General features: G+C 32.7%; 1 protein-coding gene across 3 annotated transcripts in view; it reads left to right on the forward strand.

Annotated features, from left to right (window-relative positions):
* Positions 1 to 2,346: 2,346 nt before the first annotated feature.
* LOC150082217 (uncharacterized) overlaps positions 2,347 to 12,038 on the forward strand; it is a 79,357-nt gene continuing 69,665 nt past the window's right edge. For 2 of the 3 annotated variants that reach the window (XM_090380054.1, XM_090380056.1), the window contains exons 1-2: positions 10,200 to 10,262; positions 10,377 to 11,303. In XM_090380054.1, coding sequence (XP_090236180.1) covers positions 10,200 to 10,262; positions 10,377 to 11,303 — 990 coding nt within the window. Of the gene's footprint in view, positions 2,440 to 10,199; positions 10,263 to 10,376; positions 11,304 to 12,038 lie in introns of those variants that run through there. The other variant, XM_090380057.1, reaches the window with a different exon arrangement.

Below are 12,038 nucleotides of genomic sequence, written 5' to 3' on the forward strand. Positions count from 1 at the left end.
ACACCAGACCTTGCTCCCTGCGACTTTGCACTGTTCCCGCATGTGAAAATGAAGCTAAAAGGGAGGCGGTTTTCCAGTGATGAGGACCTTCTACGGGCTTGGGGCAACGAGTGTGCTTTACTCCCTAGTGAAACTTGGCAGAACTGGTTTAAAGATTGGTTTCGGAGGATGGAGAGGTGTATTGAATGTAGAGGAAATTACTTTGAAAAAATTAAATAAAAAAAGCTGTATTGCAAAACTTTCCTAGTACCCTTTGTACATATTTGCTTACGTCTACTAGCCACATCAGTAGCATAAGAAGGACATGGCAAATGTGGCTTCTGCTATTGGAGTGAGTGGAGTTATAGATAAGACTCAGAATAACCAAATTTATGTTTTATTTATTTATTTTTAATAATTTTAATCAGTTATCATAAAAGTATGAAGTTTTATATGTTTTTATTAATGTTATATACATTTAGGGGATATTTTTTTTTTGGCCATTTTATTTAAACTATTCATATAATTATGTAATGGTCTTAATTTTAGCTGTATGCTAACCGCAGAACAAACTTTGGCTTCACAACGAGTTGTCCTAGTGTTTACAGGGTTTTAAACATATTTGTTTGAAAATGAAATGAGTAGATTAACCTTTTGGATATGTCATTACGCTGCAACTTTAGGTAATTTCATTTCTTTGAAAATCGTTGTAAAGGGAAAGTTTAGTCTGTTGTAAGGATCATTAGATTAACTAAACAACAACAAAAACAAAAAAAAAAAAACTAAACTGTTTAAATCCTTCTGGCCGCAAAATAAATAAATTAAATTAAATTAAAAAAATAAGAGGATTGTCCTAACTCCATATAATTTAATATTAATTAATTGGAATGGGGATTTACGTGATTATTTATCATTGTGCAGTAATGAATTGTTGAGACTTAAACAATTCTAGCTACGTTTCTGGAACTCACTGTTCCGTCTTCAGGCCTGTTTACGTGGGGAATACTTGGGAGGGAAAACGGTGAGCTCCCGAAACGTAGCCAGAATTGTTTAAGTGTTTGGCATTGAGGTGTTTCACTCGTTCAGAATTGTAACATTTTAGTAATAAATTACTTAAATCTATCACATAATATAATAGTGTAGTCTTAATTAATTAATTAGCACACAACTAATATTAATTACTTTATTTATAGAGCAGTTTTGGCTTCAGGTTGTGAAATAGTTAACTGACGCGTTAGTTAGTACAAGTGCATCATTTCTACATGCAGCCAGCTATGAAGTAACTAGGAATTGGCATCATTAAATACATTTCATATTGTGCCTTCACAACGAGTTACCATGATATTGCACTACTTCGAATAAATAACACTTCACCATTGGAAAAAACTACTGTTATTTATTCTCGGCGGATACCACCACCCAGACGCCACCGTTTCGGAGCTTGTTGGCTCCTCATCATAATTTTGTACTTAATGATGCCAATCTAGTTAGTAGCTGGCTACGTGTAGAAATGATGCAATTGCAATAATTTACACGTCAGCTACTTTATTTATAATTTAATTAATATTATTAAGCAAATTAATTACTAGCACAATATGTATTAATAGTATCATATAAAATGAATTATATAATTGCACTTGTTTAATTATCAAATTTATTTAATTCTGTTGCCGGAAATACAGAATGGCCTTTCTTCATTTTTCTGATCCTCTATGACGAAGCCATTTTGTCTTTGGATTTGAAGGAATAAATAAATAAAAATAATAATCATATTGTAACCTAACTTTTGTACATGTGTAATTAGACTAATATTTAGGTATCAGAGGAAAGCGAAAGATTACTTTTCATGTTTAATTTTTTTACCTACTTTTGTAATTTCCCAGCAGTCATTAGCATAAAGTGCATATCAGATAACATAGCAGAAAGTAGATGAAATAGCATAATATTATAATTTAAATAGTAGTCAATACATTTTAGTGTTATAAGATTGCTTCTAATAACAAGAGAGAGGAATATTAATTAAACTTCATTTCAGGATATTACGATTTAGATACCACTAAGATCTTCATCGGGACACCTTATTAATAACCCTTGAGAGAAACGTATTGAAATAATACAAAAGGACAGTGAAGGTGCAAATTCATAAACGAGAATATCTCTGTAGTGTAAGTTGTACGTATAACCTTTCAAATTTATCACAGAATAATAAAAAGAAGGGCAGTTTATTTAATACATGATTTTTTTTTAAAGTTTATTATATCGACTAATAAATTTTTCATTTGTACTAGAAATTTGGATTGTTCATTTATGCTATCTTTCGCCACTAGATGGTAGCACAACATTATTTCCATGAAAATCATGGAAAAACTTATTGTACTGTGTAAACGCCATTGCTTTTAGTGATATGCTGTGACCATCATATTTCATGTTCTGTTGGTTACTGTAATGCTTCAGTGCCAGGTAATTTTTTCATTGAATCCTATTATATATAATTTAGTGTAGTTATCGTTAAGTGTGGACAAAAGTGCTTAATATGCTGTCGTTAATGTCCCGATTGGCTCATAATGCATTGTATTACAGAATGGCATGTTCTGCCTATTGTCTTCTCTCTTTCTCTTTGGTATTCACCCTCAAAACTTAAAAGCATGGTTTTTGTGTATATTCTGAGTTCACATGGCTGAGGGGTGTGATACCATGGGCGCGGAGGACTAGAAGAGGAAACGCCCTTGGATCTACCTTCATGGGCGTTGAGGTAGCGCGCGCTGTTGTCTCAGTGGGCCCAAGGTCCGCCTCCCACAAGGCGAGGGTGTACGTAATGAGACTCCCGCCGAGCGTCGTCGGGCGTGTCATTCGTGACTAACCAACCTAGTGTGGATAAAGCTTCATCATTTACTTTCTTGGGCTTTTTGATTTTATTGACTTTACTAAAGTTCTGCGTTTCTTTCCCCCTTTATTTTTCTTCCCTTAAAACCATGTTTGTGATGACCCAGTGGATAGAATTTCTTAGTTCTATTAGCGATATCCCGATATCTGGCATTGTGTATCAGATGCTTTATACTTTGCAGAAATAAATTGGATTGCCTAACATATAAGATCAAGTCGTTTATTTTTTTTTATGCCCATAAATAAATTTTATATATATATATATATATATCTTTTACTGTAATTTGTTTAGAATAGCATAATAAATAAATCAGTGGTATTACAAAATATTAATATAAACAGTGTTGTTTATTAATATAGAATGTTTATCAGATTCTGTATTTAACTTAAAAAAACTAACTTAATTTAATTAATTTCCGTATCAATTAACGAATAGAATTTTTCAGCATATGCTTTTGTTTATTTTTTTTTATTAATAACAACAGTTGGAAATATCTTGCATGTAATATTTTATGTTATTCTGAGCATATTCATTTAAGCTTATCCTTTAAATTATCAATTGATAGTCATCTTTTGATATTAAATTATTCAGTATCTTTGACAGGCTAATTAACCCATCAGCACACATGAATAAAAAAATAATTGCTAATGTGATGGATAAATAAATGCATTCAGGATTTGTAATCCATATTTTTAAAACATTAATCTAGAAAATTAAAGACCCAGTAGGTAGAATAGAATGCATGTTCAGCTTAAACACTGTCTTGGCTCATGATCAACTGCTGTTCGTTCCTTGTAATTTGTTTAGAACAAGCTTCAAGGCATGGACCATTGATATTAACCTATGTCATTGTGTTCTAAGGAATTTGTGCCTAAGGCTATTTCAGCTTATTATATTTCAATTTGATAATCAAATCCAAGTTTTTAGATAACTGTATTAGAACTGCTTTATAAAATTCATATGTAATTGAAGCTCTGAGATCAGGACTTAGAATGGATTTTGGAATGCTGTTCCAGTTCACTGTAGCTAGCAATGATATCACGTATATGCATTAATTGTCCTCTGCATATGTTATCCTGACAAACAGCTGTTCTGTTTTTGTAAAATTTTCCATTTTGAGACCTCCCAGCTACAAGGCTATTAATTTCTTTATAAATTAATTTATGAATATAGCTATTAATTTTTTTATGAATTTCATTAAATTGTCAGGGGAAAATAACAGTTCGTGACCCGGATCATAGTATGATGAAAGCATTCTGTTCTTTTTTTCCTTTCTTCAGAAATGTTTACTGTCTCCAACTTGTAGTGCTTTGAAGGACTGTAGTTTAAAATTTCAAAAGTAGCCTTATTTGAATTTACTCATTGGAAGACATTGATTATAAGATATATATTTCATGAAAAAGATTAAAATCATATAGGATTTCATGAAAAACATGTTTATTTTAAAAATCATATACAAAATTATTAATCATATATGACATTTCATGAAAAACATGTTTATTTTTTTAATCATATACAAACCATACAGAATAGGAAATAAAAAGAAACTTTTTCATTTCCACCTATAAATTTCACAAGACCTGTGGGGATTTCTGAATATCAGATTGACATTCAGACAACTGGCACATTTCATATGCAATTCTTCCTTTATGAATCAACGGTCTAATTACTATAGCAAGGTGAATGACGTTTTACTGGCAATGGCAAGACATACCCCAAACTTTGTCTTTGACATAATCACATAGTAAATGGCTAAGAATTAGTGGACCCAGGGGCAGCCTTAGAATGCCTAGCATTTCAATTTACATTTGAAATTGATTAATAGATACTAAAATTTGATTAGTAATATGCAGTGTGAGGCTGCCCCATTTTGAGCCCACTTTCTTAATTTTTTGTTGTTGTGCCATTTGCTAAACTTTTTTAGATATTTGTTTCCCAGTTTTTATATTTGCTTTTCCTCAAAATCTACAGTGGACCCAGTTAAGATTTTACATATCTTCATTGTGAAGTGATAATGATTTTCATCAGTCAAAATTTGACTTACAGAAAAAAAAAAAAAAGTTTATCATTTTTTTGCCCCTTCAAGTATTTGCTTCATTATCTGAGAATACCATGGATATGGGTGTCATTAGAGAATACTGCATATTACTGAAAAGTGAATCCAAAAAACTAGTTTTTACAACTGCTACATTCAGTAAGTTTTTTTTTTTCGATAAATGGTTCTTAGCCTGTAGTTGAGAACTTAGTTGTGTGCAGTATTTGAAAGATAACTGATAAAATAAGGTGGCTTCTAGGATAAGCCAGTGGCATATAATAGGAGGGGCAGAATGAGACATTTGCCACTGAGCATTGGTCTGTGATGGTTCTGTTAATTAAAGTTAATAATAAAAAGTTAATGATAAAGTTAATTCTCTCCTACCTAAGGAAAGGTGGGACAAGATCAACTTAATGATCTGGCTCTGCTAAATATAGAAAAAGAAACTAAAGAATATTGATTTTAGTGATGTTATTAACCAGTTTAAGCCTCAGACTGGTTAATAACATCACTCAAACTCATTAAATTAGAAAATTAATCTTTAGAGTTTTTTTGATTTATAGAATTTATCTTTATTATGACAATATTTCTTTAGTAGAATGAATACATTAATTGTTTTTTTTGTTAATCTGTTATATGACATTGTTTTACATTTGTAAAGTGTTATTTTGTGAATAAAACAGTAATAATAATAATTATTATTATTTAATTTTTTATTCCAATAATTTACATAAAGGGGGGATGCAAATATATTGTATTGCTCCTAGGCACCCTATAACCTTGCTACACCTCTTGAATAAGCACCAAGGTAAGACCACAAAGCAATAAATATCATGTCTCTAAATTACATGACTTCCGTGGATAGTTTACTGCTCTGTGGGATTAAAGATCCATGCAACCTTTGCCAGACTAACTTGGCCAAAAAAAATAAAAATACTTCCCATTAAAATGAGTTTCAAATCCAGACCTTTACCACATTAAAAGAACAGCACTTGTAGGTGCTGTGCTAGCCACAAGGACAGCTAAAATAAGGAATACCTAAACCTTGGGGGGAAAGAAGCTGGAATGCCTAGTGGTTGTATATCTTAATATACTTAATTATGTCAGATTTAGAATTAAGTTTGGTTAGATTTTAAAATTTAATAGAAACACAGAAAACTGATGACTAAAAGGAAGCAAAGCCATAGAGCTTTTTGCATGTTCTTAGTGGTCCAAATTACATTTTTTAATATGAATAAAAATTCTAGTCCTCTGTGATAGTATAGGGAGCTTGTTACTTTATCAAAATGTGTATGACCTGTTCAAGTCTGAACTGTAATTATCCAATCTCAGATGAAGGGAACAGGGTTTCCTCTCTCGAGTCCAGGTTTTCCAGTCTGACATGCATATCAGTCTGTGAACACACACACACACACACACACTTGTACAAACATTTGTTACATAAAAAAATCACGGATACTGGCATTGTACAATGTGTCACTGAATCTCTACAAAACCCTTATAATTCGTTTGCATTATAAGGAGCAGAGTTATGACTTAAGCACTGTGCTTAGGACTTATAATAAAAGGTTAAAAAAATTTATATATACATTAAAATTCACACCATGAGTTTTAGTTATGTGGTATATATAGGTTGGTATACCATTTATGTTGAAGCCAGTGCCCAAAATTCACAGCAGGAACTACTATTATTTCATATCGCACATAAGAGTTAAAAATCCTGTGAGCTTTTAAGGACTTATGAAACCCTTAATTTGGCTTTGCTCTCTTTTGAACATGTTTTGAAAAGCTCTCTCAGATTAGTATTAGTTTTTAAATGGGATAGTCTTTAGTAATTATTTATTTTTAGTTTATTCCCAGTATAAACAAGTGGGGGGTGGTATCACTACTCTCTTGTATGCTGGAATAACAGTCAAGAATGTGTTTGCCTTAGCTAAACAAATTGGCTAAGGCATTTGTATCCTTAACACTAGGAATAAACTAAAAAGAAATGGACTGAAGTCACTAAAAGTGCTTTATTCTAAAAGAAAAAAGCACTTTTAATTGCTTAATGATTTTGGCACTTTTTAATACTCGGGGATATGGATTGAATGCATTTTGATAACCCTCATGATTATCAGTTTTTAGGGGAATTATTTTTTTCATCTTATTTTTATAATAGAAATAACTACTTTGTTGTTTATGTACTCGGTTTTCTCCAAAATATATTATTAATTAACATAAATATATTAATTAATAATAATAGCTTATTTAGCAATATCCTAAATATATTTAGAGTATAGCTAAATAAAAAAATATCTTAAAGCAAAACATTCTGTCTAGTTTCTATGCAAATACATAGATGGTGGTGAATCAGACTGTTTATAAATGTTCACTGTTATTAATTTCAATATTTTAAACCCCATTTCTGACTCTCTGATAAATTTTTCCTATTTGAAATAAATGCAAGCATTTATTTTCCACGTTATATTCAGGAGAGAGCAAAATCATGTTTAGTTAAGAATTAAAAACATGATCATTATTAACGAAACAGGCCTACGCGCTCCGGATTCATTAAGAAATTTATTATAGTTACACACAGAAATTTATTATTACAACTATAATAAATTTCTTATGATCATTATTATACCTGAATTTTGGTTGGCATGTTAATTAGTGAACACCAAAATTTATATCTGCGCAGTTACTAAGTGATTACATATAAATTTAACTAAAAACAAAATGATAAAAAACAAAGCTGATTAAATTGCTCACCTATAGATAAAATAAAGCAGGAAGGCTAGTTATCTGAACTACACTCAAGATATTTTGGAATTTAAATGGAACTGAATTTCTTAATTCTGTTACCTATACATTTTTGTATAGTCCAACAATTTGTATTAGCAATAGTTTTATATATATATATATATATATATAGGAAAGTGATTATGGTATTCATTTCATACATATATAGAGAATGTTTCAAAACAAATTGAAAATTTTTGTAACTCTAAGGACGAGCAGCTCTCCTCCCCAGTCATAGCTCACTAATTGATTTAAGCCAAACCAGATTTGTTCTTTAGACAATAAAATATTTTTTAAATTTAGTATTGGTTAAAAACCCCAACAGAAGAAATTTTTCCTTTATTTTCCTTTTTAATTTACAATTTTATTTTGTGAATTAAGCAGTTTTACAAACAAATAGCATTGCAAAAAAAAAAAAAAATAATAATAATAAAATAAATTCATGTCCTTAAGTGTAACATGATTGGTAAAGAATTTTTGAATGGAAACAATTAGTAATCTGATTTTGCTCTGGTCTTGTAACTGAAACATAATGTAGCATTTTTCTTTCCCCATCATTCATGTTCTTTTGTGCTATCTCTTTTTAATTTATAAAAAGAGACTTTTCTGAAATATTTAAACAACTGGTTAACATAATGTGGTTTTGCTGAATAGCCCAGCTCAGGGGGCATCCCCAGGTGAAAGGGGTGTTTGCACCCAGGTGCCAACATTCAAGGGACCCCTGAATTACACATATGAAGAAAATTTTAAGGAAGGGTACCAAATTCCTTAGGAACTCCCCTGGCACAGCTTATATCTCATTATACTACAGCTGCAATTGATAATGTTAAGTATCAGATTTATTTTTAAAACATTTCTCTCAGAGTTAATTTACTCTCCACAATTACCAAAGTTTTTCTATGCTATGTATATTTTTAATCAACTCATTATTAAGATATAAGAACTAGGTTATTAACTTTGAATTTGTTTTGATTGCATTTTAAAAATTATTGTGGTTAAAAAAGATAACTTATTCTAATTAATTGTTTCTTATATGTATATATTTATGAGAAAATCGCAATACGGAATTTTTTTCCCTCCCATGGTCTTGAACAAGCTATTTTAATTACCAAACCCTTTTAAAAGTAGTTTATTAGTTATATTCCAAAAGTAAATTTGTGCTGCTTACAGCAATTACTGCAGCTCAACATAATAAAAAGACATGAAACATATTTAAAGAAGTGTGCTTGAAAAGTAGTAGTTTTTATAATACAGTTGCATGGGGTACAAATGCTGTACAACTAACCACTATTGTATCCAGGTATCATCGTTGGGAGGGGGGCATGACAACCAGGTTTTTCGTGTTTTTTTTTTTTTTTTAGATATACCTAGGAACACTTATACGCATGGTTAAGGGGGACTATCCCCCCGCGACTAACATTACATTCCGACTGCGTACCAATTTCATGGACGTGGAGAAAACACGATTTCACCTGTTGAACATTTATTTAGCTTTGACATTTTCCCGCTTTAAATGCCTTTGCTTATTTTGGCCCTACCCTCGACGAAATTATTGTATACGAATTCATTAATAATATATAAAAAATGATAAGTAGCACCGAAAGTGTATATAGGCGAAATTTCCTTGAAGGAAGTAAAGCGTCGATTTTTTTTTTTTTTTTTTCGCACTTACAAGTAGGTCAGTACAGACTTAGCACTTTTCGAAGAAACTAATAGCCACTGCTATTGAAATTATTTATAAGATTTACTTATAAAACACGTCATTGAGGCACTGACTAATATTTCACCAAGTTGGCAGTGAATTTTTTTTTTGTTCTCTTGATACGCTCAGTGCTTCAATTGACGACCAGCTGTCCCTGTCATTAAAAACACAAGTACGCAGAAATGTCGTGCCATAACTAGGCCGATGCACTGTTGCATTTCCATCACGCAAGGTAGTCGTAGTCATTAGGGCACTCGTATTCTGGTCGTATTCGCCAGAAGTGTCGTAGTTAGGTTTCATATCGAACAAAGTCCAGGTTATTGATTCCTTCTTTTTTTATTATTATTTTCTTTTTTTTTTTTTAATATTTGGAGGAAATAGCTTGATTGTGTGCACAGGGGCGGTGTTGTTTATGTCGCATTCTTTGTGTCCCGCCTGTCCGTCACGCCTACCATAGTGACCCTTGCTGCGGGTAGTGTTGTACCGCCTTGTATTCCTCCGCACATCCGCCCAACGCCGTTTGCTCCGTTGATGTGTATCTAACACAGTTTTCAAATCGGGGCTAAAAAATTAACGAACACGACTGTACAAATACACGTAAGATTTTTAACACGCTTTCGTATCGTTATAAATTTGTCGTATGCCAAAGCATTTGGAACTATAATAAACGCGATGGAATACATAAAACCACTTCGTTAGCTGGATGGCACGTGTACGATGAAAATTAGTACGCTGGTGGTGGTCCGCCATAACGGTTTGCCTTATGAAAGCCAAATGCGAAAGTGAAATGTTTTTAGTTTGTCGTGCGACTTGAAATGACAACTGTAGCCGTTCGTGGGCAACAGCAAGATTACGTAGTTCCCGCAAGCACTTCACAGGTAAGTAGAATGCTTTATTTTCATAGTTGCTCCACCTATGTTTTTGAATCAAGATGGCGATAGTTGATCGTCCCATTTTCACACCCCTTTCTTCTTCTGACCCCGCCTATATAGGATATCCAACCTTCCCCGTTGGCGCTCTTAGCCGCTACTTGCAGCAAGATCGGATCTCCAACAGATGAGGGTGGTGCCCAGGGATCATCTACTGTCAAGGTTGTAGGTCAAAATCAGGTCCTTCATTCCGGAGAAATTATCGCAACGGCTGCTGGTTCTGCGCACTTCATCCCCGTACAGTCACAAACTGTCGGTTTGCTTAACCCGGATGGTACGGTGACGCAGGTTGCAGGTGTCAACGCAGCCTCGGCTCAACAGACAGCTGCAGGAAATGTCCACGTTACTGGGGCGACGGCATCCCTGAAGAGTCTACCCGTAGCTTCTACTCAGAATGTAGCTTCGGTGAACGGGCAGGTGTACCCCCAAGGTACCCAAATCGTTGCCCAGGCTGCAACATCTGGTGGGAACATTGCATATATTCCAGCACCTCAGATACAGAATATTCACATCGATGGTCAGGAAGCAATTTTTATTCCTGCTGTTCAGCAAACTTTTCAGATTTCTGGTAATCAAGCTATTTTTGCGCCTAACGGACAGACTTTCATACGAGCTGCACAAGGAGTTCAGGTTCCTTCATCTGTTCAGAGCAATGCCCCTACCGTATTACAAAGTGTTGCTGGAAACGCAGGCGGTGTCGCTGTGGCTCATATTGGAGGACAGAATGTGGCCATTCGTGGAAACATGGGAAGTGTTGTACAGACATTGCAGTTGCCTATTGGACCTATACAACAAACTATACCCGTTCAAGTACCTATTTCAACCGCAGGAGGCCATACAGTTTTACAGACAGTTCATGTGCCAGTGCAAACTTTACAAGGTGTTTCTCCTGGAGGTGTTCTCTCTTCAGCAGGTCAACCAGTTACAGTTAGTGTGCCGGCCCAGGTTTTATCTCAACTTGCCACACAAATGGGACCCTTAACAGCCCAGGTAATTTTTGAAATTTTTATTTATAAAAATATTGAAATTTATTTAAGAATAATTTTGATTTTTTTTATCAAATTAAAACATGCTAATATAAAAGGAGAAAAAAATGAAAAACTATTATAAAAAAAACAAATTGATATTTTATTATACTTGCTCATTGGTCAGCATGATTTCAACTTCTATGAGTAAATAGTTGTTAAGAATTTCACTTTGCATATTACGAACATTTTAAATTATATTCATTTTCTTATATGTGATACAATATGTGTGGTGTTAAAATTTAATGTTAGCACCAAACATAGATTTTTAGTTCAGAGTTGAATATTTGAAATTTAATGTAGCTGGATGCAAAAAAAAAAAAAAAAAAAAAAAGATTTTGTAATTAATTAAGTTTATTTTATTCAGAAAAATGCAAATTTCTGTAACTCAGTGTATGTAGTAAATATATAGAACTAATCATGCTGCAAGAAAATAGTCCTTTAGATATCACAATTTTAGTATCCTGATTTAATTAAATTGTATGATTTTTGTTAGCATAAAACATTAATAATTGAATGTAAATTATTATTAAACCCTTCATTGTGTTGGTGACAAAAAATGAGACAGCTGGCAGGATCTATAAGATCCCTGCTATTATGTCTCAGATATTACATATATGTGTGGTATACATATATTATACCAAGTTTACATAAATTATCTTAGAAACATATTTTTATAATTGTGAATCGAAAATTTAGA

This window comes from Mastigoproctus giganteus, chromosome 8 (assembly GCF_048544385.1).
Source record: "Mastigoproctus giganteus isolate SK-2022 chromosome 8, ASM4854438v1, whole genome shotgun sequence".
NCBI classification, from domain to species: domain Eukaryota; kingdom Metazoa; phylum Arthropoda; class Arachnida; order Uropygi; family Thelyphonidae; genus Mastigoproctus; species Mastigoproctus giganteus.